Here is a 25,049-nt window from a genome sequence, read left to right as displayed (position 1 = left end):
AAATTTTTGTGTTTTGGTCTGTTTTTTTCATACTATATACAATAGGTCTACTGTATTTGTTGTATGGAATGATTGTAAGGTGTACATGTCTAGCGGGCAGATGTCATGTGACCTTGACCTCATTTTCATGGTTCAGTGGTTATAGGTAAATTTTTGTGTTTTGGTCTGTTTTTTTCATACTATATTCAATAGGTCTACTATATTTGTTGTATGGAATGATTGTAAGGTGTACATGTCTAGCGGGCAGATGTCATGTGACCTTGACCTCATTTTCATGGTTCAGTGGTCAAAGTTAAGTTTTTGAGTTTTGGTCTATTTATCTAATACTATATGCCATAGGTCAACTATATTTGGTGTATGGAAATATTTTATGATCTTTATGTCAGTAGCGCAGGTTTCTTTTGACCATGACCTCATTTTCACAGTTCATTGCACAGTGTTAATTTTTTGTGTTTTGGTCTTTTTTTCTTAGACTATAAGTAATAGTATAACTATATATATTGTATAGAAGCATTGTTAGCTGTACATGTCTGCCTGGCATGGTTCATCTGACCTTGACCTCATTTTCATGGTTCATTGGTCTTTGTTTAGTTATCTTGGTTAATGTTAAGTTTATGAGACAGTTGTAATAAAGCTTTATACTTAGGGCTATCAACATAATATCAATGATTAGTAAAGAAGGCGAGACATTTCAGCGTGTGCACTCTTGTTACGGTATAATGACATTACTTCGTCTTATATTGTATGTATAAAAAAATTCCCAATTGGGATAAAAATTCCCAAATTGATGTTCAAGGGACCCATTTGAAAACACCTGGAATCATCCCTGCTCTCTGAACAAAGTGAGGCAAACAAATTTTTGGGACCTATTATGCAGATTTTTTTTTCAGTCATAGGAAGTTTCTGCTACATAGAAAATTCATTAATGGAAAACTATTCTATTGAATAGGGTAAACCATTGTACATTGAATACATATGCAACACATATTTGGGAGACATAATTTACTCAAAATTGTCCAAAATCTGCTCTTCGGGTCTTAGCAGAAATGAACATCTCCATTACTAACCAGTACACTGAAATCCTGATGAATATGCATTAATGCTTGCAATGATAACCTATCATTATTCTTGGTTGATCGTACATATGTTTTCAACCGACGTACTCCACTGAACGATCTATCCCTGGTATCACTTGTTACAGGCATTGTCAACATACTACTCAAAATAGTGGTGTAACAGTACAACATAAGAATTAACTATAAAAGTCAGTAAGGCTAGCTGTGTTTCCTAAAGTTGCAGTGTAATTTGTGGATCTAATTATGTATGAATAAATGGAGATGTGTGGTAAACATTAATGAAACACAATCCTAATGACAAAAGAAATCTACATACAGTCTACAATAGACCAATAAATTTAGAGTAAATAAAATAGTAGATAAAATGAAAGTATGAATAAAATGATATTTAACATACTATGATGGAATGCTGACTTTTATGTTCTTATTTCTAGGTCCTAAACAGCAAAGAAAATTCCGTCGGTTAATGATGCACAGGATTAAGTGGAATGAAGACACACAGAAAAGATCAAAAGACGATGGTCAGTTCTAAAACATGTTTTTAGCTCACCTGGCCTGAAGGGCCAAGTGAGCTTTTCTCATCACTTTGCATCCGTTGTCGTCGTCCGGCATCGTCTGTTAACTTTTACAAAAATCTTCTCCTCTGAAACTACTGGGCAATATTAAACCAAACTTGGCCACAATCATCATTACGGTATCTAGTTTAAAAAATGTGTCCTGTGACCTAGCCAACCAACCAAGATGGCCGCCATGGCTAAAGATAGAACATAGGGGTAAAATGTAGATTTTGGATTATATCTCTGAAACCAAAGCATTTAGATAAAATCTGACAAAAATTGGTTATCAGGTCAAGATCTATCTGCACTGAAATTTTCAGATGAATCGGACAACCTGTTGTTGGGTTGCTGCCCCTGAATTGGTAATTTTAAAGAAATTTTGCCGTTTTTGGTTATTATCTTGAATATTATAATAGATAGAGATAAACTGTAAACAGCAATTATGTTCAGCACAGTAAGATCTACAAATAAGTCAACATTACCAAAAGTGTCAGTTGACACCATAAGGAGTTATTGCCCTTTATAGTCAATTTTTAACAATTTTTCGTAAATTTTTGTAAACTTTTACAAAAATCTTCTCCTCTGAAACTATAAAGACAAATTTAACCAAACTTGTCGACAATTATCATTAGGGCATCTTGTTAAAAAAATATGTCTGATGACTCCACCCACAAACCAAGATGGCCGACATGGCTAAAAATAGTACATAGGGTAAAATGCAGTTTTTGGCTCACATTTCTGAAACCAAAGCATTTAGAGCAAATCTTACAGGATAAAATTGTTTATTAGGCCAAGATCTATCTGCCCTGAAATTTTCAAACCAGTCAGGCAACCCGTTATTGGGTTGCTGCCCCTGAATTGGTATTTTTTTAGAATATTTGGCAGCTTTTAGTTATTATCTTGAATATTATTATAGATAGAGATAAAAAGACCAAAGAGCATCATAAAATCTGAGTCCACTTATTGGTTTTCAACACAGTGAGGAAATCCTGTACTCTGAGGAGAGCTTCAGCAGGCCCCTTTAAAAAAAATGTGTACTAGTTCAGTGAAAATGGACGTTTTACTAACTACAAAACTTATAAATGAACTAAATTTAAAAATCATACAAGACTTACAAATACCAGAGGCTCCTGACTTGGGATTAAAATTTGGTTGGAATAAACATGCTAAGTGAGTTCCCAAACCTTCCCCTTTATTTGGTTTGAGAGGAGAACGTAATTTCTATTGTTGCAAAAATTAGTTTGTTATTGTAGCTCAAATGTTATATGACTTTTAATTGTCCGACCTTTTTTTCCTCTTCACATTATGGTCGAGCCCTGACCATATCTTATTTAATTATAATTATGTGTTTTGTAGAAGACAGTGACTCAGAAGAGGAAACAGATAAGAGCAATAAATGTTCTTTGGTTTGGGAGGTAAGTTTACTTTTTAAACAAATTAATTCTTTTCTTGAAGTCTCCTAGAGGGACCTCTGTGCCCAAATGGTCTTAGTAGTTCGTTACTACTGTAAATTCAGATATTATTGCGATGTTGATATTATTGCAAAAAATGCGACAGGGTAATAAAAGCAGTAATCTACACTAACATTATTTTTATTTTTTTATGAAATAATCTGGATTTTCTCAATATCGCAAAAATTAAAAATCGCATTATATTCTAAAATAACAACATCACAATTATAAATGCACACAATAATTTCTGTACAGTATATCACTAGCTTTTCAACACTTAGATAATGAGTTCAAACCCAACATGTGGCATCGTGACAGTTTGTTGAAATTCCAATCTTAAGGTGGTACCTAACACTACAGGGAGATAACTCTGTAAAATCAGCAGAACATTTTAATGACGTTGTGTTCATAAGGGAAAATTAAGCTTCTCAATGATCAAAAAAGTGTTTGTCAAACTGCTATATAACCAGTGTTATTTTTCTGATCAAACGGTTGGTTCAATTTTTTTTTAATTTTATATTTTTGTCAAAGGGTCAAAGTAAATACTTTAAGAAAATTAAAACAGCCAAATTAATTTTAGTTAAAGTGTTATGTACATCCTTAATTTACTAGGATTGTCAGTTTTCCTGTCGAGGTCATGATCTCTATGGGCTACTCCATATTCCTTCACCAATTAAAAAAAGCCTGGATTTAGACGATAGTGCTGGAAGTGGTGTTAAATAATCAATCAATCATTGAGTCTTTGAAATGTAAAAATAATGATTGCACACCATTTCATGTACAGTCGAACCTTGTTGTGTCAAAGTCAAAGGGACCGGACCAAAGTATTCGACTCATCCGAGGTTCGACTCATCCGAGGTCGAGTGTGTCGTCATAAATTTTGAATGCATGAAATACGGTATGAGATTTGTGTAAACTAGATACAATGAACAGTGTGCCTTTTCCATTCAATCTCCATTTTAGGTCTTTCGTAATAATTAAAAACACAAGTACAGATACAAATCATGCACAAATAAAATCAATAGTCTACACAAATATTTACAAAGAATCAATAGTCTACACAAATATTTACAAAGGTCAGTCGCTGTAAATTATGAAATCATGTGCGGCACGAAATAAGTTCTGAACAGTCTCTGATGAGGTCGTCTGCTTTACATTAAATTATCATAAATTTATTATAATTGTCCTAATCCTTTTATCTATTGTAATAAATGAGGTTTAAATCTAACGATTCAATCTCGGCTTGGGTCATTTAAATTCGTTTCGTTTTTATCTCAGGTGAAAAATGTTCAACACACTAACATTCCGCTTGAACGATCAGCAAAGGTGTTAATAAGCGGGCACCATAAACATGTCATTTTAACTGTTATGCAAACAAGTATGTTTACTCAGATTTAATCTCTTTTGAAAATGATTAGTTGACATAATTCTTACTTTCGAAGTTCGAGACATCAGGGTCAATTTACATTAATTTTACTTCGACAGGACTATAAAATTTACTCGACTTAACCGTGTATTCGAAACAACCGAGTTCGACTCATCAGGGGTAATTATGCATTGATCAAACGGAAATTTTACCGGGACCGCTAAATTACTTCGACTCATCCGAGTTTTCGACAAAACCGAGTTCGACACAACGAGGTTCGACTGTACATTTAAAAAAGAAGGATTGAAAATGACGCAACTTTTCACAAGAGATCAAATGACACAGCTATAGGTCACTTTTCAATTCAACAATTCAAACTGTTTTTAGGACTTACATTTTCAAGATGTTGTAAACTAAAAACACATTACATTTATATTTTAATCTACTGTGCCTGTGGATTCATTAATTTTCTTGGGTCCAAATTTTGAGAATTAAGAAAATAAAGTTATTACCTAGGATATTTAATTTGGTGGTTGTACCAAATTTTGCAAACAAGCCTTTTAGCAAATTTGAACTTAACTGAACATTTGAATTTGTGGTTCACCTTAACAAATAAATATTGGTCTCCCATCAATAATAATGAATCCACAGTTATCAGATTTTATCTGCATGCAAAAAATTATTTGTAATATGTCTCCCTGTGTTAAAAACATATTTTTCTTACAGGGTACCACAAAGAACCGAGCATTCGTAGAAATTAAATTCAAAGTGTGTCCGACAGAAGCTTTCGCTAGAGAACAATTCAAAAGATTTGGTGTTGAACATTACTGGGACTTAGCTTACAGTGGTGCTGTCATGGAAACTACAGGAGATGATCTTTGATTCTCATTAAATTTGTTAAATTTGATATGAAATGTAGTCTTATTGAGGAAGGTTCACATTCAGAAATATGTCTCATGCATGACAACCTTAATATGAAAGTAGAAGATTTTGTTTGATTGACATTTAGACAACTACCAACCAGAGTTCAAATGATGTGCCATATTATTAGGCCTGAACATGACAAAATGTGAAACAATTCAAACGGGAATAAAACAGCCGGATTTTTAACAAAACTATAAATTAAAAATATATTACAACCACTAAATAACAGGCTCTTGACTTTGGACATGAACATGGTCAAGAACGAATTGCTGACATCTTTAACCTTTTAACTGATGGTCCTCAGAGTTTATGTATGATTTGATTGTCTGGTAAACATACCTTTGTTGCAAAGTTCATCGGACCTTTAACCTCATTTTCATTGATTATTGTTCCATGTTACTTTTCATGGTTTCTCAGATACAATAAGCAACATGTCAGCTATATTTGGTGTATGGATTGTTTGCAAGTTGTAAATGTCTGTCTGACAGAGTTTATTTGATCTTAAACCTTATGTTCATGGTTCATTGGTTGATGTTAATTCTATGTCAAAAGTTTATCTGAAAAGGAGGCTGTATGATTATCCCAGTATCTGTTATTAGGGTCATGAAGAAATTGCAATAAACAGGAGCAAAAAATGCCCATAGTATTTTAAATTGGTATTTTAAATTGGAATTTTGTAAAAGGCATTCGATCAAAGACTACTAAAATAGCCCTGAAGAGGAAAACTTATTAGACATAAAGTCTCATACATGTAACTGAGCAAAGCAAATCAGAGAACCTTCGAAATCAAAACAGAATTTTAATTCATCAAAGACAACAACAATTTTAAGTTTGAAGTCAGATGCTCAGAGCATACACAAGTAAATATGGTGAAGTCAGATGCTCAGAGCATACACAACTAAATATGGTGAAGTCAGATGCTCAGAGCATACACTAGTAAATATGGTGAAGTCAGATGCTCAGAGCAGACACAAGTAAATATGGTGAAGTCAGATGCTCAGAGCATACACAAGTAAATATGGTGAAGACTATACTCAGAGCATACACTAGTAAATATGGTGAAGTCAGATGCTCAGAGCATACACAAATACATATGGTGAAGTCAGATGCTCAGAGCATACACGAGTAAATATGGTGAAGACTATACTCAGAGCATACACTAGTAAATATGGTGAAGTCAGATGCTCAGAGCATACACAAGTAAATATGGTGAAGACTATACTCAGAGCATACACTAGTAAATATGGTGAAGTCAGATGCTCAGAGCATACACAAATAAATATGGTGAAGTCAGATGCTCAGAGCATACACAAGTAAATATGGTGAAGACTATACTCAGAGCATACACTAGTAAATATGGTGAAGTCAGATGCTCAGAGCATACACAAGTAAATATGGTGAAGTCAGATGCTCAGAGCAGACACAAGTAAATATGGTGAAGTCAGATGCTCAGAGCATACACAAGTAAATATGGTGAAGACTATACTCAGAGCATACACAAGTAAATATGGTGAAGTCAGATGCTCAGAGCATACACAAGTAAATATGGTGAAGTCAGATGCTCAGAGCATACACAAATAAATATGGTGAAGTCAGATGCTCAGAGCATACACAAATAAATATGGTGGTCAGATGCTCAGAGCATACACAAGTAAATATGGTGAAGTCAGATGCTCAGAGCATACACTAGTAAATATGGTGAAGTCAGATGCTCAGAGCAGACACAAGTAAATATGGTGAAGTCAGATGCTCAGAGCATACACAAGTAAATATGGTGAAGTCAGATGCTCAGAGCATACACAAGTAAATATGGTGAAGTCTATCTTCACAACTTCATGTCCCATAGAAGATTGGTCAAAAATGGACTAATAAAAGTTATAACAGGATAACACAGTGACAGGACAACAGAATGCATAACAATTAAAAACTAGTTGTAAGGTGATAATCTTTGTACTACAAAAGTTGCTGAACATGAATTGCTTAATCACACATGAATGCACTATTATTGAATAAATTGTTTTGTCACATCTCAGTAAAGTAAGAAAATTGAAATGCATTTCAAAATTTATTATCTATGCACAATATTGCACAAACAAGAATTTTACATCACTTAGAAAATAGCATTGAAAATTGATCATCTTATTTATACATATAAGCACACATACTTTTAACCATTCCAGTTGATTTTGATTCCTCATGGCTTCTTTACTTTCAACTTTAGTGAACTTTTTTTTTTATTCGAATGTCACTGATAGTCTTTTGTGGATGAAATGCTCATTCAGTACAAAAAATTTCAATCCTTTAAAGCTGGTATATATGATGAGTTTTTTACAAGTTATATATACTAGTATAACAAATGCAAAATAGCATAAAAATTTAATAATATGATTACAGTTAACATAACTGTACTGTTGACAAACTTTTTTCAAGATAGCATTAGCTTTAAAAGAATTTTTGTTGTCTGTAATTTATAAACATTTGTTCCATGTAAAATCAAGCTGGATGCATTATTCCTCAATTTAGCTACAGAGAATATTTCATACTTTTTTTAACAACTTATATATAGGCTTTGATCTTGAACAGACTCTTAAATATATATAACTTAAGACATTTGTTTAGATATCATCTTAGACAATTGTTTAAATATTGAACAAACATGCTAGTTATTTTAGTAGTGTCTTCGACTGGATGCATCTTTGTATAAGTTATAAACTGTCTTTTGTGTCTTTGTAACTCTGCCAAAGTATAAACACGAGTCATTTGTATCTGTAGAATATTAAGGAAAATAATAAAAATAAACATAGAAAACATATTCCTTAAAAATACTGATGTTTCTATTCACATATGCTCCGTGTATGAACGAAATCTTTGGTTTAATTTTAAAACCAAAACCACCCATATTTTGCCAATCATTTTCTATCCCTATAAATTTTTTCACACAGCAGAGTGGACACATTGATTCCAATCCATTCTTTGCATTGGTATTTTTGAAACAAGTCAGTTAAATTCTAAAAAGAAAAACAAGAGGTTCTAAAGTGCTTGTGTTGCTCACCTAGTTCTGTGTGCATCTTCAACAATGGACACTTTCCATTATTGTAGACTATAATATAATTCATGACTTTTTCAGATTTTCTCTATTTGAAGCAGTTTTCAAGATGACAAGACAAAACTTGCATTTTCCCCCTATGTTATATTTTTAGCCATGTTATTTGGTAGACAGGTTCATCAGACACATTTTTGAGGGGGAACTTGGTCAGATTACCACAACTCCTGGATAAAAAACTTTTAAAAAACACCACCCAAAATATTTTATTTGTACTTTTTTCTTCCCAAGATTCCACCCTCATGACTAAGTTTCTGCCCCCTCATTTCCATGTTTCTCTACCCCTGCCAAATCAAATTATTTACATGTATATCTGACATAAAAGGATACTTTTTCCTGAGTTCCTGGTATTGATATGAAGTCCCCTGGTACACCTGTCTTTTGGCTTTCCATTATAACCTGTCAAAACAAACATGTGATCATTTTTATAATTATATTTCTATCTGATTTATCATAATACTTTTGTACTCTTTTTGCTTCATCAGAGTATTTCTTTAAAGAAAATACATAGCACCCATCATTTCTATAACTGTCAAACATTCTATATATCTGTCAAAGATCTTTTAATAAAGATAAAATATTTAAGATCCTAACTGAATGCACAGTACATGAGCTAGAATAACACAATCCTAAAGGAACTCATTTCTGTAGAAGTTTTACATATTCTAAAAATAAATTTAAGGAACTTAAGAATAATTCCAGCAGCACCTGCATATAGTGCATATATCTTACAGTTGATATGATGTTGCAGTGCTTGCATTTCCTATTTACAATGAAGCTTTTATATGAGGGTAGTAATGCCTTTTAACATCAGGCATCAAACAGTCATTTTGGGCTACCGTAAGGGTCAAATTGGTAAAAAATTTACCGTGATTCGTCAAAATATCCTTATTGTGATATTATCCTGTTAAAAAATTTACCGTGATTCGTCAAAATATCCTTATTGTGATATTATCCTGTTAAAAAATTTAAAGACAGATGATGAAGGAAATGTTCCAATTGACGTAACCACAACCCCTTCCTTTTTTCTGGAATATAACCTACAGAATTAGACTATCTATTCCCGTTTGGGATGAAAATTTCAGGGACTGAATTTTCGGCTCTCGCTGGACACCATCTGCGAGTATGGTCTTGAGGAAACGATGATAGTCCGTCGGAAGGGGACGATAAATGGCTGACCCGGGTTAAGAGAGAGCCATATCTCTTGCACGTAAAAGACACCCTTGTAGATTTCAAAAAAGAGCAGGCTAATGCCACTAAAAGGCAGCACTCGCACCCGCAAAGTGGAAAGGGATTAATATAACTTGCAAAACTTGTTTCTCAATCCACTATAAATAAATATGTTTAAACTAAATTATATTAACATCCAAATTAAACTTGCATGAGTAACATGATGGGTGCCACATACTGAGCAGGATCCAAAAATCATCCCCGATTTTTTTTTCCAGGTAATTATATATAATTCTAATGCAACAACGTTTGTAACGTTAATTTTGATTGGATAACGTCACTTTCTTACATGGCATCAATTAACAATTGATGCTATTGGACGTACGCGCAAGCGTTTTAATGTTGTTTTCTGTTGGTTTCATTTGAATGGAGATAACAATATTGTATTTTAAGCTCCGATGGCATCAATTTGGGATTTGACAGTAAACTTAATTTGCGACCATCAAATCCCCAATTGATGCCGTCGGAGCTTAAAATACAATACAGTTATCTCCCAAGTGTTGCTCAGTGTTTTGTTCTCTATGTTGGTTTGTGTACTGATTTCATTGGGTTTTTCCCCAATTAGCAATATAAGTTTGTTTTTAGAATTATGAGTTTGAATGTGCCTTTGGTATCTTTCAGTGTTTGTTAAGGTGGTACCTAACACTACAGGGAGATAACTCTGTAAAATCAGCTAAATGTCTTAATAACGTTGTGTAGTTAAGGAAATATTAAGCATCTCAATGATCAAAATAAGAGTTTCTCAAACTGCTATATAACCAGTGTAACTTTTCTGATAAAACGGTTGGTTCAAATTTTTTGAAATTTTCATATTTTTGTCAAATTGTCAAAGTAAATACTTTGTCAAAATTTTATGAAAATTAAACGAGCCAAATTAATTCTAGTGAACGTGTTGGGTACCACCTTAAATGAAATATACTTACGCTATTAGTTTCTTGTGTAATTCTGTCTAGCTCGTAAAGAAAATTTGTTGATGATAAAGGTTGCTGAAAAACATCAATTCAAATTTGTTGACTGAAATTCTATGCAAACAATCTATTGTTCCACAAAATGTTTTCTTTTCGCTTGACATGTTAATGTAGGAGTTTGCACAATTTGTACAGATAAATTGAAACTTACCTGAAATATTGAAAATTGATTGTTCAAATGATATAACTTATAATATGTCACGTTTGAATACAAAGGATGAGAAAAAAACTTATTGAACAGGATTAAAATCAGCATATATATCCAGATGTTCTGCAGGGCGCAGCTTTATACGACCACAGAGGTTGAACCCTGAACAGTTGGGGCAAGTATGGATACAAGGTCTAAGGTTTTGATAATTTTACACCAGTCAGTAAAAACTGAAATCTTTTTGTCGATTATTTAGAATTAAATATGTATGTTCCACTGTATGTAAAAATATCTGAACTTCTAACCAATCAATTACCAAGACGAGCAAAAATTTCTGCACCTATATTGTATGTTTAAAGCTTTTCATTATTTCTAAGCTATATTAGCTTTGAGAACCTAACACTGATAAAACTTTACCTGTTATTATGTCAGCTGATGTGCCATGTGTTTTTCTTTTGAGATATCATATTTTCGCACTACAAATATATCACCAATCCGACTACACTTTTTCGTCACGTCAGAATTTCGGGTTAATGATTGGTTAGAAGATCAGATATTTTTGCATACAGTGGAACATACATATTTAATCATAAATAATCGATAAAAAGATTTCTGCAAAAAATTTAGATACGAGGTTTTTGCATAGCAGCGACGATATATATAATAAACAGCTGCGCCATGAGCGTATGATACGCCGACGTCTTGTGTGGAAGTTTTATGCAATAATCATAAATAGTTTCTGATGAAGTTTTAAGCAATAACCATTTATTGTTTTTGAGACACGGCGGGACATGTGAAACTACACCCCCCTCCCCCCCCCCCCCACCCTGTTTTTTTTTACAAATATCACTAAAATAAAATTTTGAATCAAACCAAAAAGTATACAGATCTTTAAATTAGTATAACAAAGAAGTGTGTACAGGTTCAAGCAATAATCATAAATTGTTTTTGAGATACGGCGCGACATGTAAAAAAAACCCTCCCCTTTTTTACAAAATACTCAATAACTCAAAAATAAAATTTTGAGTCATCACCAAAAAGTATACAGATCTTTAGATTAATATAACAAAGAAGTGTGTAAAGTTTTAAGCAATAATCATAAATCGTTTTTGAGATACGGCACGACATGAAAAAAAACCAACCTCCTTTTTTACAAAATACTCAATTACTCAAAAATGAAATTTTGAATCATCACCAAAAAGTATACAGATCTTTAGATTAATATAACAAAGAAATGTGTAAAGTTTTAAGCAATAATCATAAATCGTTTTTGAGATACGGCGCCACATGTAAAAAAAAACCTCCCCCTTTTTTACAAAATACTCAAAAACTCAAAAATGAAATTTTGAATCATCACCAAAAAGTATACAGATATTAAGATTAATATAACTAAGAAGTGTGTAAAGTTTTAAGCAATAATCAATAAACGTTTTTGAGATACGGTGCGACATGTGAAAAAAACCACACCCCTGTTTTAGTTACAAAGTGCCGTAACTCAAAAAGTTTAAATCTTATTTTCACCAAAAAGTATACAGATCATTTGACCATCATAAGAAACAACTATATTAAGTTTCATGAAATTTGGATAAGTCGTTCTCAAGTTACGGTGCGACATGTTTACGCCGGACAGACGGACGGACAGACATCGGACATTTGTATACCATAATACGTCCCGTCATAATTTTGACGGGCGTATAAAAACCGATATTGAATAATAAAAGTCACATGAGATTTAAGGGAATTGGTTTAACAGCACTGATAGCTAAACAAAAGCCTCATTATTATTTTGAGAAAAAGATTGGTTTCAAATTTTCAATGTATTTTTGTTGTTATTATATATCAGGCGTGTTATATAGAAAACGACCTTAATGCAAGTACACATACCGGTAGACATATACATGATAAAGTGGTTAGTGCATCGGACTACTAACACAAAGGTTCCTGGTTCGATTCCTGTCTGGGATGAAAATTTCAGGAAATTAATTTTCGGCTCTCCCTTGACACCATTTGCGAGTATGGTCTTGAGGAAACGATGCTAGTCCGTTGAACAGGGACGATAAATGGCTGACCCGTGTTAAGAGAAAGCCATATCTCTTGCACGTTAAAGACACCCTTGTAGATTTCGAAAAAGAGCAGGCTAATGCTGCTACAAGGCAGCACTGTCACCCGCAAAGTGGAAAGGGATTAATATAAGTTGCAAAACTTGTTTCCCAATCCACTATAAATAAATATGTTCAAACTAGACATATACATGTATAAGACTTTGACTAATTTTGGAATATTCAAATATGGCATAAAAGACAAAATTTGGCCAGTTTTGTATGGTTCTTGTATCAACTCAAATTTCAAACAGTTAAAGACATTGTATAGAGATTTCCAAACAAAAAAAATAAATAAACAGTGATATTCATTTGCATAAGGGCTATTCCAGAAAAAAAAATGTATGGGGGTGTTGGAAGGCACATTATATTAATAATACATGGGTGATGGGTATCAGAGCAACTTTTCACACTATAATGCACTATAATTCTCAATTACAATTGTCTGGGTGGCGGGTGCTGACAAAAACTGCCTCCCCCCCTATACATTTTTTCTGGAATAGCCCTAAGGTTGATTACTATCCAAGTATACAGTTCATATGTTTGATAAACAATTTTTTTTAAATCTTACATTTTGTGTCGCCATATTTGGAGGAGGTGGTTTCCTGTTAAATAAAGCATCTTCTATCTGTTGAAATGGTAATGTGTCGTCTGCCTGTATCACAAATAATGGACTGTCCCATCTCTGGTTTGGATTAGGTTCCTCAAATCTCATAAATAAAGCATCTAATCTAAAAATAGACAAATAAACATGTATCTTCCCCCTGTATAACAAATAACGGACTGTCCCGTCTATAGTTAGGATTAGGTTCCTCAAATCTCATAAATAAAGCTTCTAATCTAAAAATAGACAAACAAAAAAAAATTATCTATCAATTACACGCATGATGAAACTATATAACAAACATAGTATTTGTATGTTGAGACCCCCACTGTGACATCATAACATGGCCTTTTACTCATAGCTTGAGGACAAAATAGATATTTGACATTTTACACACCTAAACATCATTGTATTTTTTTTAATTTTCATGACAAGACCACAAAATCTGGTTATTTCTTTCCAGTTTTGCAAAAAACAATTAATGCAAATTCAAACTTTAAATATTAAAACCTGTCTAATGAATGTAGATTAATAATACATGTACTGTCAACTGACTTATTTTCACAGATGCTTTATTTTGCGTTAAGCTCTTTCTAGCCAACATCGCTGCAATTTAATATTCATGATTTTTAAATTCAATTGATGTAGGTTGATAACAGAAGTTTCAAGTTTTAAATTTTTGTGATGATTTATATTCCAGTTATTTTTCTACTCACTTAAGTTGCGAAAAATTAGTTGTTTGAAATAAAATCCATTATCCAGCCTTCTCTTTGGATGATCTTTGCTATTACAACATTTACGAAATACACTCGGGTAATCAGAAAATAATCTTATCTTAAGTATTTGTTTGCCAATAAGATGGAAGCTCAGCAAAAAATTAAGTGAAGTCATGCAGACATTTTTATGCTGCTTTGAATACTCATTGGTGGCCTTGTTTTCTGCTCTTATGTCAGGTGTTGTCTCTTTGACACATTCCTGATTTCCATTCTCTATTCTAATTATTAGATCTTATTAAGTACACAAGAGATAAAACAAGAATGTGTCCAAAGTACACAGATGCCCCACTCAATCATTTTCCATGTTCCATGTTCCATGGACCGTGAAATAGGGTAAAAATCTAATTTGACATTAAAATTAGAAAGATTATACTATAGGGAACATGTGTACTAAGTTTCAAGTTGATTTGACTTCAATTTCATAGAAAACTACCTTGACCAAAAACTTTAACCTGAAACTCCCACTTTCATTTTCTATGTTAAGTGGACCGTGAAATTGGGGTCAAAACTTTAATTTGGCACTAAGATTAGAAATATCATACCATAAGCAACAAGTGTACTAAGTTTCAAGTTGATTGAACTTCAGCTTCATCAAAAACTACCTTGACCAAAAACTTTAACCTGAAGCGGGACTAACGAACAGACGGACGAATGAACGGACAAACGAACGGAGCAACAGACCAGAAAACATAAAGCCCCTCTACTATTGTAGGTGAGGCATAAAAAATGTTATCTAGTGTTCAGTGAATTGCTCTGAAGTGGGTGTGGGTAATTTTGAGTGTTGTAAAATCAATTGAATAAAAATAATGCCAAATACATGTATCTCATTGAATCAAAATCATCTGTAATCACTTAAATACCTGAACACTGTCTTACATTTCATCAGTATATTTGTCCTCCTCTGGTTTCAAACTGTTCCATTCTTTAGCCTTGTCTTTGCTTATATCACATAGCAACTAAAAATCAAGGAATAAGACATTTTACTAGATATGGACACACAAAAATGGCTTTATCAGAAATCACAAAACGACAAACATCAAGGAATATGACATTTAAATGGATGTGGATACACAAAAAATCACTAACCTCAAATCACAAAACAACCCAAATCAAGGAATATGACATTTTTATGTGGATGCATAAATATGGCTTTATACATCTGAAATCACAAATCAACTTAAACAAAGATGACAGTTATATTAAAGAGCTTTTAAGCACTTTAAGCCGTGAAGGTCAAGATTGCAACCATTTTCTGGAACAAGAACTTTAATTACTGAATTAGTCTTATAACCAACAGTATAGGTGCCACATATGTGTACAGGGTCTGCTTACCCTCCCAATTTGGCAAAGCACCTGAAATCACTCCCATTTTTGGTGGGCTTTGTGTTGCGCAGTCTTTGGTTTTCTATGTTTTCTTTTTTGTGCTTTTGTTTGTCTGTTTGTCTCCTTCTTTTTTAGCCATGATGTTGTCAGTTCATATTAATTAGACTGGTATTTTTCACACCTCTTTTTTTTAATTAAGGTGGTAACTAACACTTTCACAAAAATCAATTTGGCTTGTTTAATTTTCATAAAATTTTGACAAAGTATTTACTTTGACCCTTTGACAAAAATATAAAAATTTCAAAAAATTTGAACCAACCATTTTATCAGAAAAAATACACTGGTTATATAGCAGTTTGACAAAGACTAATTTTGATCGTTGATAAGCTTAATATTCTCTTAACAATGCAACGTAATTAAAACGTTAAGCTGACTTTACAGAGTTATCTCCCTGTAGTGTTAGGTACCACCTTAATCAATGGATTGTAAAGGATTCAATTATACATTGTATTTGTTCACCAGTACTGACCATCACAGACAGTCCTGTAACATGTTTATGCTATAAGCCTGATAAATGAAAATGTCTGATGCAACATGCAACAATGCAAAAGTGATTGGAAAGTCTATAGTGTTGCAGATTCGGAAATGGTACAGTCTGTGTTTGTTTGTTGTTTTTCTGTGTATTGATCTAATAAGTTAATCCTTTTTTAACTGCTTTTTATAGTTCGTTATTATGTTGTGCTGTAACACCACTGTCCCAGATTAGGATAGGGTTGAACTTGAGTGCACACACATGTTTAACTCCATAACAATCTTAATGTGGCTGTCCCAAGCCAGGAGCCTTTAGTTCAGTGATTGTCACTAGTTCAACTTCATGTCTGTCAAATTAGTTTTTTGTCAATTATTTTGTTATACTGCACCTACTCATATATGAGATCCAGCAATCAGAGGGAAAATCCAAGCTTAAGAAATGTGGTCAGGAGTGAACTTCCTGATCAAAACTATGTTGGTTATTGCCAATTTACGCTGTTTTCTCAATTGAATTGTTTAATTAATTTTGACTTTATGGTATGGGATTTTCTCATTGTTGGCGGCTGTATGGTTGCTTGCATCCACTCCATATGAACATTAGTGGATAATTGTCAGATGTCTTATTGGTGATAAAATCATGACTCTTTATTTTTATAAAGTCTATAGTATACTTATATTGCTTGAACTTACAACACAATGTGGAGTTTTACATGACTTTGTTATACAGTATAATTCATATCGGTATCCTGTAAATAAAAATGAAATGCTGTTGTACAAAATATATATCATTGAAACAGTACCGTATCCAGCCATGTATAATATGCATTTGTGTTTAATGGGCATCACTTTTCTGTTCCATAAAATCAAAATGTAACTTTTTAAATACAGAATATTATGCCATTAAAGCACATTTTCTCAAGCTTATGATATTTACATTTTACATTTCCTCTTTCTTATTTTGATAATGAAAAAAAATAAATTCAATAGAATCCTGTTTGAATAATTTTAAACTAGTCATATTGGGGCCTTAAGGCCTAAAATAAAATTTCATTTGTTTGGCATTGCCGCCCGACCCACTGAAAAACTTGCCGCCCAAATAATTTTATTTGCATTTCAGAAATTATTTTTTTTTTATTTAAAAAAAATCGAAATTGTGCCGGAAAATTGATCGTATCCACCGAGTTTGTTCCTGGCTTAACTTATTTCAAATCACGATCTTAAAAGCGCTTGCCTTACACTGTATTGGGAGCAAACATTTAAATGACATGGAATAGAAAACGTCTGCCAAAAGTAATGTCAACGAGGCCGGCAGGGGAAGGCATCTCCCTATGCTGCAATGCATTGGTTAAGGGAGATGGATTTTATCAAAAATCAAATTTCAGCTATTCTTTGAAAGAAACGTTCTGAGAGACCTTGTAGAGGACTCAATTTTATCTTTTGTAAAGCAGAAACAGATGATTTCTGCTTGACTTTGTCGCTTCATGAGATAGAAGTTTTTCACCGGGACATCACAGAACAAATATGCGTGACTCTTACATTTGATGAACTTATTAAATATTTGAAATTTATCATTGACAAATTTTCCCTTGAACAAAGTATCTACTATAGTCAGAACCACAATGATGCATTCAAGATAATTATGGCTGTAAGCACCAAAGCTTAAAGACCATAATGATTTACAGGTTTATAGTAGTTTTGTACAAGGAGCCGTAGTGGTTGAGCCATTTAACTTATGGTAATTTTACCAAACTGTGACCACAACTTCAAGATGTGACATCAGGCCTCTGTTCAATGGGCAGTCCCACAATAAAAGTTCAATTTTCACGTCATACATTTTATATGGTTAATTTGTCAGTTTCCTGCCTCAGTTCTGTGTTTTTTTCTGGGTACTTTGGTTAACTTTGCCAATAAAACTGACTGTCTTACGTGAAATTATCCATATGATGTAGAATGTGACATTGATGGTTGACCCCTTTCAAAGAAACCACCAGCATGTACACACAACAATGCTGCAATGCTTTAGACAACATTGATCTGGAGACTTCATGATTTACATGTATAAGGCTTTTAAATGTAAAAAAAAAAAAAAAAAATCCCTACCTACCTACCCACCTGCTGATAGTGTGGGTCGGCAATGCCAAACAAACAATTTTTTAAGGGTGGCCTAATAGATTGCTGTTTGGTGTGAGCAAATGCTCTGCATTGAAGGCTGTACTTAGACCAACAATTGTTTACACATGTGTTTCCAACATGTCCAATGCAGAGTTGTCTCATTGCCACTCATACCACATCTTCTTATTTATATTAACATTCTTTTCATTGAGATCAAACATTTATATTCAAAAGTTAAGTAAGGATTTTAATTTCTCCAAAAACTCAGTAATATCAAAACAATACTGCTTACCTTTAATATAATTTAAGGAATCTAAAATAACTATATCATCTGTGTTAAGTAACCTGATAAAAAGAAAATATACCGTTATATAGAATAACCATACATTGTCTCGAAATATCAATGTTATTTGTACAAGGCTAAGAAACAGGTAGAAAGCGAGGCTGAGCCGAGTACAAATAACTTTTATATTTAGAGACAATGTATGGTTATTCTTTATATACTGCAACTCTTATAACTGTTCTAAATGAAGGATTTAGGGTAAAAAACATCATTTCTTAATTTTGAGCGGAAGATGTCAAATTTCCGCGAACCTGTATGTTTTATTGACGTCATAAATAAAACTCTACGGAAACGCATTGTCAACGTCATAAAAAAGGTGATATACGGTCAGTGACTGTATATCACATATGAATATACGGTCAATGCAATTTGACTGCTCAAATAGCACAGTTGCAGTATATAAATGTTTATTAGGATGACAGACTTCAAACCATGGGTAATATTTATTTTTCCTTCAAACTTTATAAGTTTTAAAACATTTGATATTAACATGTATAATATAGTCATTAAATTTTGAGAATATGATATATTTTTTTTAATTTTGACATCTCAAAAAAGAATATTTTTTAAACAAAAATAAAATGTTTTGCTAAAGTTGTGAAATCTAAAGTTAGTTTTCTATGTTGTGCCATGTGTACTATTGTTTGTCTGTTTGTCTTTTTCATTTTTAGCCATGGTGTTGTCAGTTTATTTTCGATAGTTTGACTGTCCCTCTGGTATCTTTCGTCCCTCTTTTGTATCTGGACACCTGACAAATTATAAATTAGATTTTCAGTTGCTTTATCAAGTTCTTGTCTGATTTGAAATTGAAGTTTCACAGACTTAAAACTTCTTATATCCATGGTGCATTATTTGTGTTGTAAAGATTGTGTATTCATAATTTGTTATAAATTTTAAACCATATCATTCACCCACCATCTTTTTAGTATTCTCCCATATATATTTTACTATTACATGTCTGAAATGATTTTTTTGTGTAATTATATCAATATTTGGTTCATACGTACCCTGATGCTTTAAATTTCAGAAACAAAATACTATTTAAAATTTCTTCTGTTAAAACACCATGAGTATGCTACTTATCTTATGATGACTGGTATCATTTATGGGCCAAGTGTTACTGAATTAAGAATAAGTAATAAGGTATGAATACATTTTTTACCTTTGTACTGAAGATTTTAAAGTTCCTCTTATTTCCTTTTCCTTTTTAGAATCTGAAATATGATACAAGCATTAATTGACAACTAATAGTGTTTGGCGAAAGGTGCTTGATTATAATAATGCAATAATATACAATTATACCAAACATGGTATCAATAAGCAACAATGAACAAGTGTCAATATGAAGCACCTTAACCCAATCTGGGTAAGATTAAATATAAATTATAAAGAAGAAGAAAAAAAAATAATCAAATACATAATAAAATGTGGCTGGAACATGCTCTTTGCTTAAACCACATGCTAACTAAGCACCGGATGACGCAACAAGGGGAGGCAAATCTAGTACACGGCATTATCAATTAGGTACAATGAGAGTTGCCTCCCATTGTACACAATGAATTATTGTAAACCAATTTCACATATCCGTATTTTTGTTGTTGCTGTGAAATTCAGTTTTGAGACAATTTCATTTCAGACTAGCATTCAATATATGATAATGAATTGACCTAAAACTTTTGTTCAGTTAGCATGGTTAGGAGACACGATAAGGGTAGCTTTGACTGGTAAAATCATGTCAGATCCAAAAGGTGTTTGGCACAAAAGCTTTTGATCAGCTAAATGCCATACATATTATTCAAGTTTTTACACTTTCACAACACAAACTTAGTTCGAGCATCAATCTATCAGGGATCAAGGAGGGTGGTAAAGGGTTATTTTCATGCAAGGTTTCTCTGCCTTTATTTCAAGTGTTTCCATGGTTTGACATTTATTTTCTCGTTTTCACCTGTTTGGTTCCATAAACCTGCTTCATGTTTCTTTTTATTTATTTTCCCTGTTTCATGTCGGTACTCTTATTTTCATGCTTGTCCCCTATTTGATAAAAAAAAAGTAATGCAGGAATAATAAATTCAAAGTTAGCCCGGATATTATGTATTTTTTTTTAGTAATTTTATTCCAAGTGTTCCCTGACGAGAAAATCAATTCTGTAATGAAAATCATGCTCTCAGGTTACATTTGCCGCCCAACTAAAAGACTCATGGTACATTGGTTGTTAGAGCACAAGTTTTTTTCCGAGTTTGTATGGTTAGTATGAAATAGAAAGCACTCCCTGTGGTTAGAGTGAAAATCTAGATATATTAAAATGAGGGCCCTCATGGGGTTTTTGATTATGTGATTACTTGGCCGTTTTTTTAATGATTATTTGATTATTAAGCCAAATATTTCATGATTATTTGATTACCTAGGACTGTATTTTTAGTTTATGATTATTTGATTACTAAAGATAAGCAAATATTTAATGATTATGTGATTATATTGGCAAAAAAATGGTGATTATGTGATTACTAGGACCCCCCCCCCCCATGAGGGGCCTCAGATATGTTATGTGTTGTTTGAGTCGTTATGGTATGATTACTCTTGAGGTGTGAGGTGTGATGGGATTTCTAGTTTTCTACCCTTAGCCAGTCAGAGCTCAGACATATGTCAGTCGTGACATAAACAAGTCGATTTTTGTTTTTGACTTAAAGAAGTACATGATGTATTTATTATAAAAATGTGTTTTCAATTTTAGACTTATCTACGTCAGAAAATGACAGACTTGTTTAGGTCTATTTATGTTGATGAAAAAACTTAATTTTACTTGGTGGCTAAAGTATTTATTTTCTCTGTTTCATGTCGGTACTCTTATTTTCATGCTTGTCCTGTATTTGATAAAAAAAGTAATGCAGGAATAATAAATTCAAAGTCAGCCCGGATATTATGTAATTAGTAATTTTATTCCAAGTGTTTCCCTGACGAGCAAAAAGCTGTCTGAGAGTTCACAAGGACTTGAGCTATCTATATTTAATTATCTAATTGAACATCCTTACTAAACACAGATGTTTTACCTCATTAACTGTGGTTCCAGGTGGTTGCATTGTAAGGTTAATTAACATTATCTCTGATTTTTTAGACTCTCATTCATATTTTTCTTTAGAAGACAAAGCATTGTCTTTCAATGTTGTCATTATTTGATTTAGATGCATGACCTTTTTATAAATATGCGTGGGTCTTGAAGTTAACCAATTTTGATAACTTATAGACTTGTAGGAGTCGATATTTGCAACTATTTGATTCTGGTCAAATATTTCTTGCTTAACAATATTTGACTTATAAAAGTCGTATTTTGTCTTGCATTAAAGGGAGACAAATCCTAAAACTTACAAATTAAGACCTCTATGAGTCAAAAGCAGATTCATACTTAATTATGTCTGAGTTCTGACTGTTAGCTAGTAAATACTTTATGAATGATCAGCCGTAAGCAGTTGAGCTAAGTTAGTACTTCTTTACTGACTTTAACTCAGTCAGCCACTGCCTTGTAAATGTAGTTGTAACACAGAGGTCCGTCGTTCGAGTCCTAGAGGAGTGCTGGGGGAGGGCATTCATGGGAAGCAAGTTAACTCGTACCACGGAAAACTCATACCACGTTAACTTGTACCAAAAAAGTTAACTCGTACCAACGTAAACTCGTACCACTGGGAAGTCGTACCATTAAAAATATATTAAAAACATGAATGTTTTATGTTGGTTTTTTTTGTGAACTTAATAAAAATAAAGTTGAATTACTTGAATTTTATACTGGATTTTAAGGAAAGCTTAGACAAAAATACGAATGTTTTTATAAGCTTTATTTTTTAAACTGATCTTTCAAACTAGCTTTAATCCAGAAGAAAGTAAAAAAACATTGCTTTAACTGTACCTTAAGTTGAATATCTATATCCAAATTAAATTAATTAAAGCTGTAATCCATGATCACAAATCGAATGCTATGTTTACAATTGTTGAAAGCCATGTGCTTTTTGGCGGGAAAATTCGGGGAACCTCTTCACAGGAAACAGTTACATTTCATTGTTATTTATAGACAGTAAGAATTTCATTTTGGAAATCATTTTGATTAACCGTTTTAACTGCTAAGATTTATTCATGAAAAATAAATATTTTCTTGGGGTGAAACTTTAATAATATTACAAATATAAGTAATTAAAAAACCAGTCTGAAGTATTTTCTATCCAGGACCAATAGACAAGGAACATTAGCTACAAATTGGTCATTGTACTTTCAAATTATATATATTTTACAGACTTAAGAGGTATTGAGTGAAAGTAAAGTATATATTCATTATTTAACACCATTTAAATGCATTTAAATAAGTTGGTTCGAGTTAGCAGTGGTACGAGTTTGCATTGGTACGAGGTTTTTTATTAGTGGTACGAGTTGACGTTGGTACGAGTTTACAATGGTACGGGATAACTATAATTCCATTCATGCATACATGCAGTCAAAATAATTATGATGTTAATAAAATATCCTTGCCAGACATTATAATTATTTGGACTAAGTCATGCGCTCCTCTTTTCAAAAGCAGCAGGAAACACTATTTTCATTGCCATTGGCGTAACTTGATAAAACTACAAGTATATGAGGGTTTTTTTTTTATAATTTTAACCTGCATAGACTGAATTTCTGTCAACTCCAATACTATGGTCACTTATAACATTAACAGTTTTAGCTTTGAAATGTTCCTTTAGTTGTTGTGCTCGTGTAGATTTGCCACTGGATGGAAAGCCACAAATCAAAACAAACGGCATGTTTTGACCGGAAGTAGATATTGCACACTATCTTCGAAACACAAACCGGACCGGATTTCAGGATCCGGATGAGAGTTCGAAAATTATACATGAGGCTCCTCATGGGGGTGTCCAAGTAATTACATAATTACAAATGTTTTGCAAATATAATCATATAATCATAAATATCTTGGTCTTGTAATCAAATAATCACTATCAAATGGCCAAGTAATCATGAACATGATAATAAAAAAAAACATGATTCAGGGATGATTCCACTATATAGTTTAGGGCCGCTTGGCGGCCCTGAAATCGGCTAGCGGCCCTAAAAAAATATTTGTGAATATAAATTCCCAATTTATGAAAATAAAATAAAAATCGGTATTTCCAAAAAAGCTTAGGACTTTATTCGTTATAGGTTGAAAAATATAGGCAAAGTATAGATGTTTATGAAGTGTCCTATATTTTGACTTCAGTGGACGATTTGATTATGTCATAGATATTTATGATTATGTCAACATGTGGTAAACAATTTAAACAGCCGGATTCAATTGATTAAAATGTTATGGGATTATTTATTTGATCTCGTTAAAGTAGATCGCCCAGCAGGTTGATCAAAAACATGTTTGTCAAAGTTGGGGTGTGAAAGCAGATCTCGGCTAGGAGCAAATTCAAATTTTGAAATAATATTGATAAATCCATTCTATTGGGCGCCGATCTCGTAAAAGCAGATCGCCCAGAAGAGCTGCATGGTTATATAATTTGATGAAAATAAATTATTTTATATTTTGCTCTATTTCATCAAAAGACAAAAGTTAGAGCGTTTTGGAAAAATAATGTTGATGATTAGACCATTCATGAAATGCGATATGTCACCAGTTAATATGGAACTGTTTCTAAAATTATGAAATGATCCTTTCTTCTTCTTTAGAATACCATCAACTTTTTGAGAATTACTTTCCGGTGCATGCATAAATCGTTTCAAGTTAATTTCAAATATTCTTTTATTTATTTATGAAATCTACAATTTTTCCAAATAATTTTAAAGTTCACTGGTCAGTTGCTTTTAATATGGTATATAAACTTTTGGAATTGTCTTTCTGAATATGACAATGGACAAGTTCAATTTTAAATCCATTTTAATCAAGGTAAACTTATAAAGATGACCTGTTGAAAAAATACCAAATGAATGATTGTTCTTCATTGGTTTATATGGCAAGCCATTTTTCTATTTAATTTAATTTCAAGATATCTTATACACTTAATAAGATATCTTGTAGAGTTTATAAGATATTATATGAAATATCTTACAGATTAAATTAAATATCTAATAAAGTTTAGGAAATTTAAAATTTTTAAAATAATTTCATAAAATATAAGAGATATCTAATAATTTATATAACATATCTCATAGATTATATAAGATATCTTATAAACTATATGAGATATCTTATTAACTATATAAGATATTTTATAAACTATATTGTTTATAAGATATCGTATATGAAAGATATCTTAATAACTTTAGGAGATATCTTTAAAAGTATATGATATATCTTATAAAATTTAAGATATAAGATATCTTATATAATTTTCTTTATAAGGTATCCCATAAACTATATAAGATATCTTAGAAACTATATGAGATGTCTTATCAACTATATAAGATATC

General features: G+C 32.4%; 2 protein-coding genes across 4 annotated transcripts in view; one reads left to right on the top strand and one right to left on the bottom strand.

Moving 5' to 3' along the window:
• LOC143051884 (U4/U6 small nuclear ribonucleoprotein Prp3-like) overlaps positions 1-5,357 on the top strand; it is a 33,803-nt gene extending 28,446 nt beyond the window's left edge. For all 3 annotated transcript variants that reach the window (XM_076224877.1, XM_076224878.1, XM_076224876.1), the window contains exons 18-20: positions 1,511-1,597; positions 2,990-3,048; positions 5,177-5,357. In XM_076224877.1, the coding sequence (XP_076080992.1) occupies positions 1,511-1,597; positions 2,990-3,048; positions 5,177-5,332 (302 nt within the window). In that variant the 3' untranslated portion in view covers positions 5,333-5,357. The remainder of the gene's footprint in view (positions 1-1,510; positions 1,598-2,989; positions 3,049-5,176) is intronic.
• Positions 5,358-7,426: 2,069 nt separating this feature from the next.
• Positions 7,427-23,425, bottom strand: LOC143051882 (protein KTI12 homolog). Its single transcript, XM_076224875.1, has 9 exons — positions 23,257-23,425; positions 19,774-19,825; positions 18,561-18,613; positions 16,847-16,902; positions 15,179-15,258; positions 13,494-13,653; positions 10,631-10,693; positions 8,808-8,876; positions 7,427-8,140 (listed from the first exon to the last, which is right to left on the bottom strand). Exons 1-9 carry the CDS (start codon positions 23,396-23,398, stop codon positions 7,997-7,999), a joined length of 819 nt encoding a protein of 272 aa, XP_076080990.1. The 5' UTR covers positions 23,399-23,425; the 3' UTR covers positions 7,427-7,996.
• Between the last annotated feature and the right edge of the window lie 1,624 nt (positions 23,426-25,049).

This window comes from Mytilus galloprovincialis, chromosome 11 (assembly GCF_965363235.1).
Source record: "Mytilus galloprovincialis chromosome 11, xbMytGall1.hap1.1, whole genome shotgun sequence".
NCBI lineage: Eukaryota > Metazoa > Mollusca > Bivalvia > Mytilida > Mytilidae > Mytilus > Mytilus galloprovincialis.
This window is presented reverse-complemented; position numbering and strand designations above follow the sequence as displayed.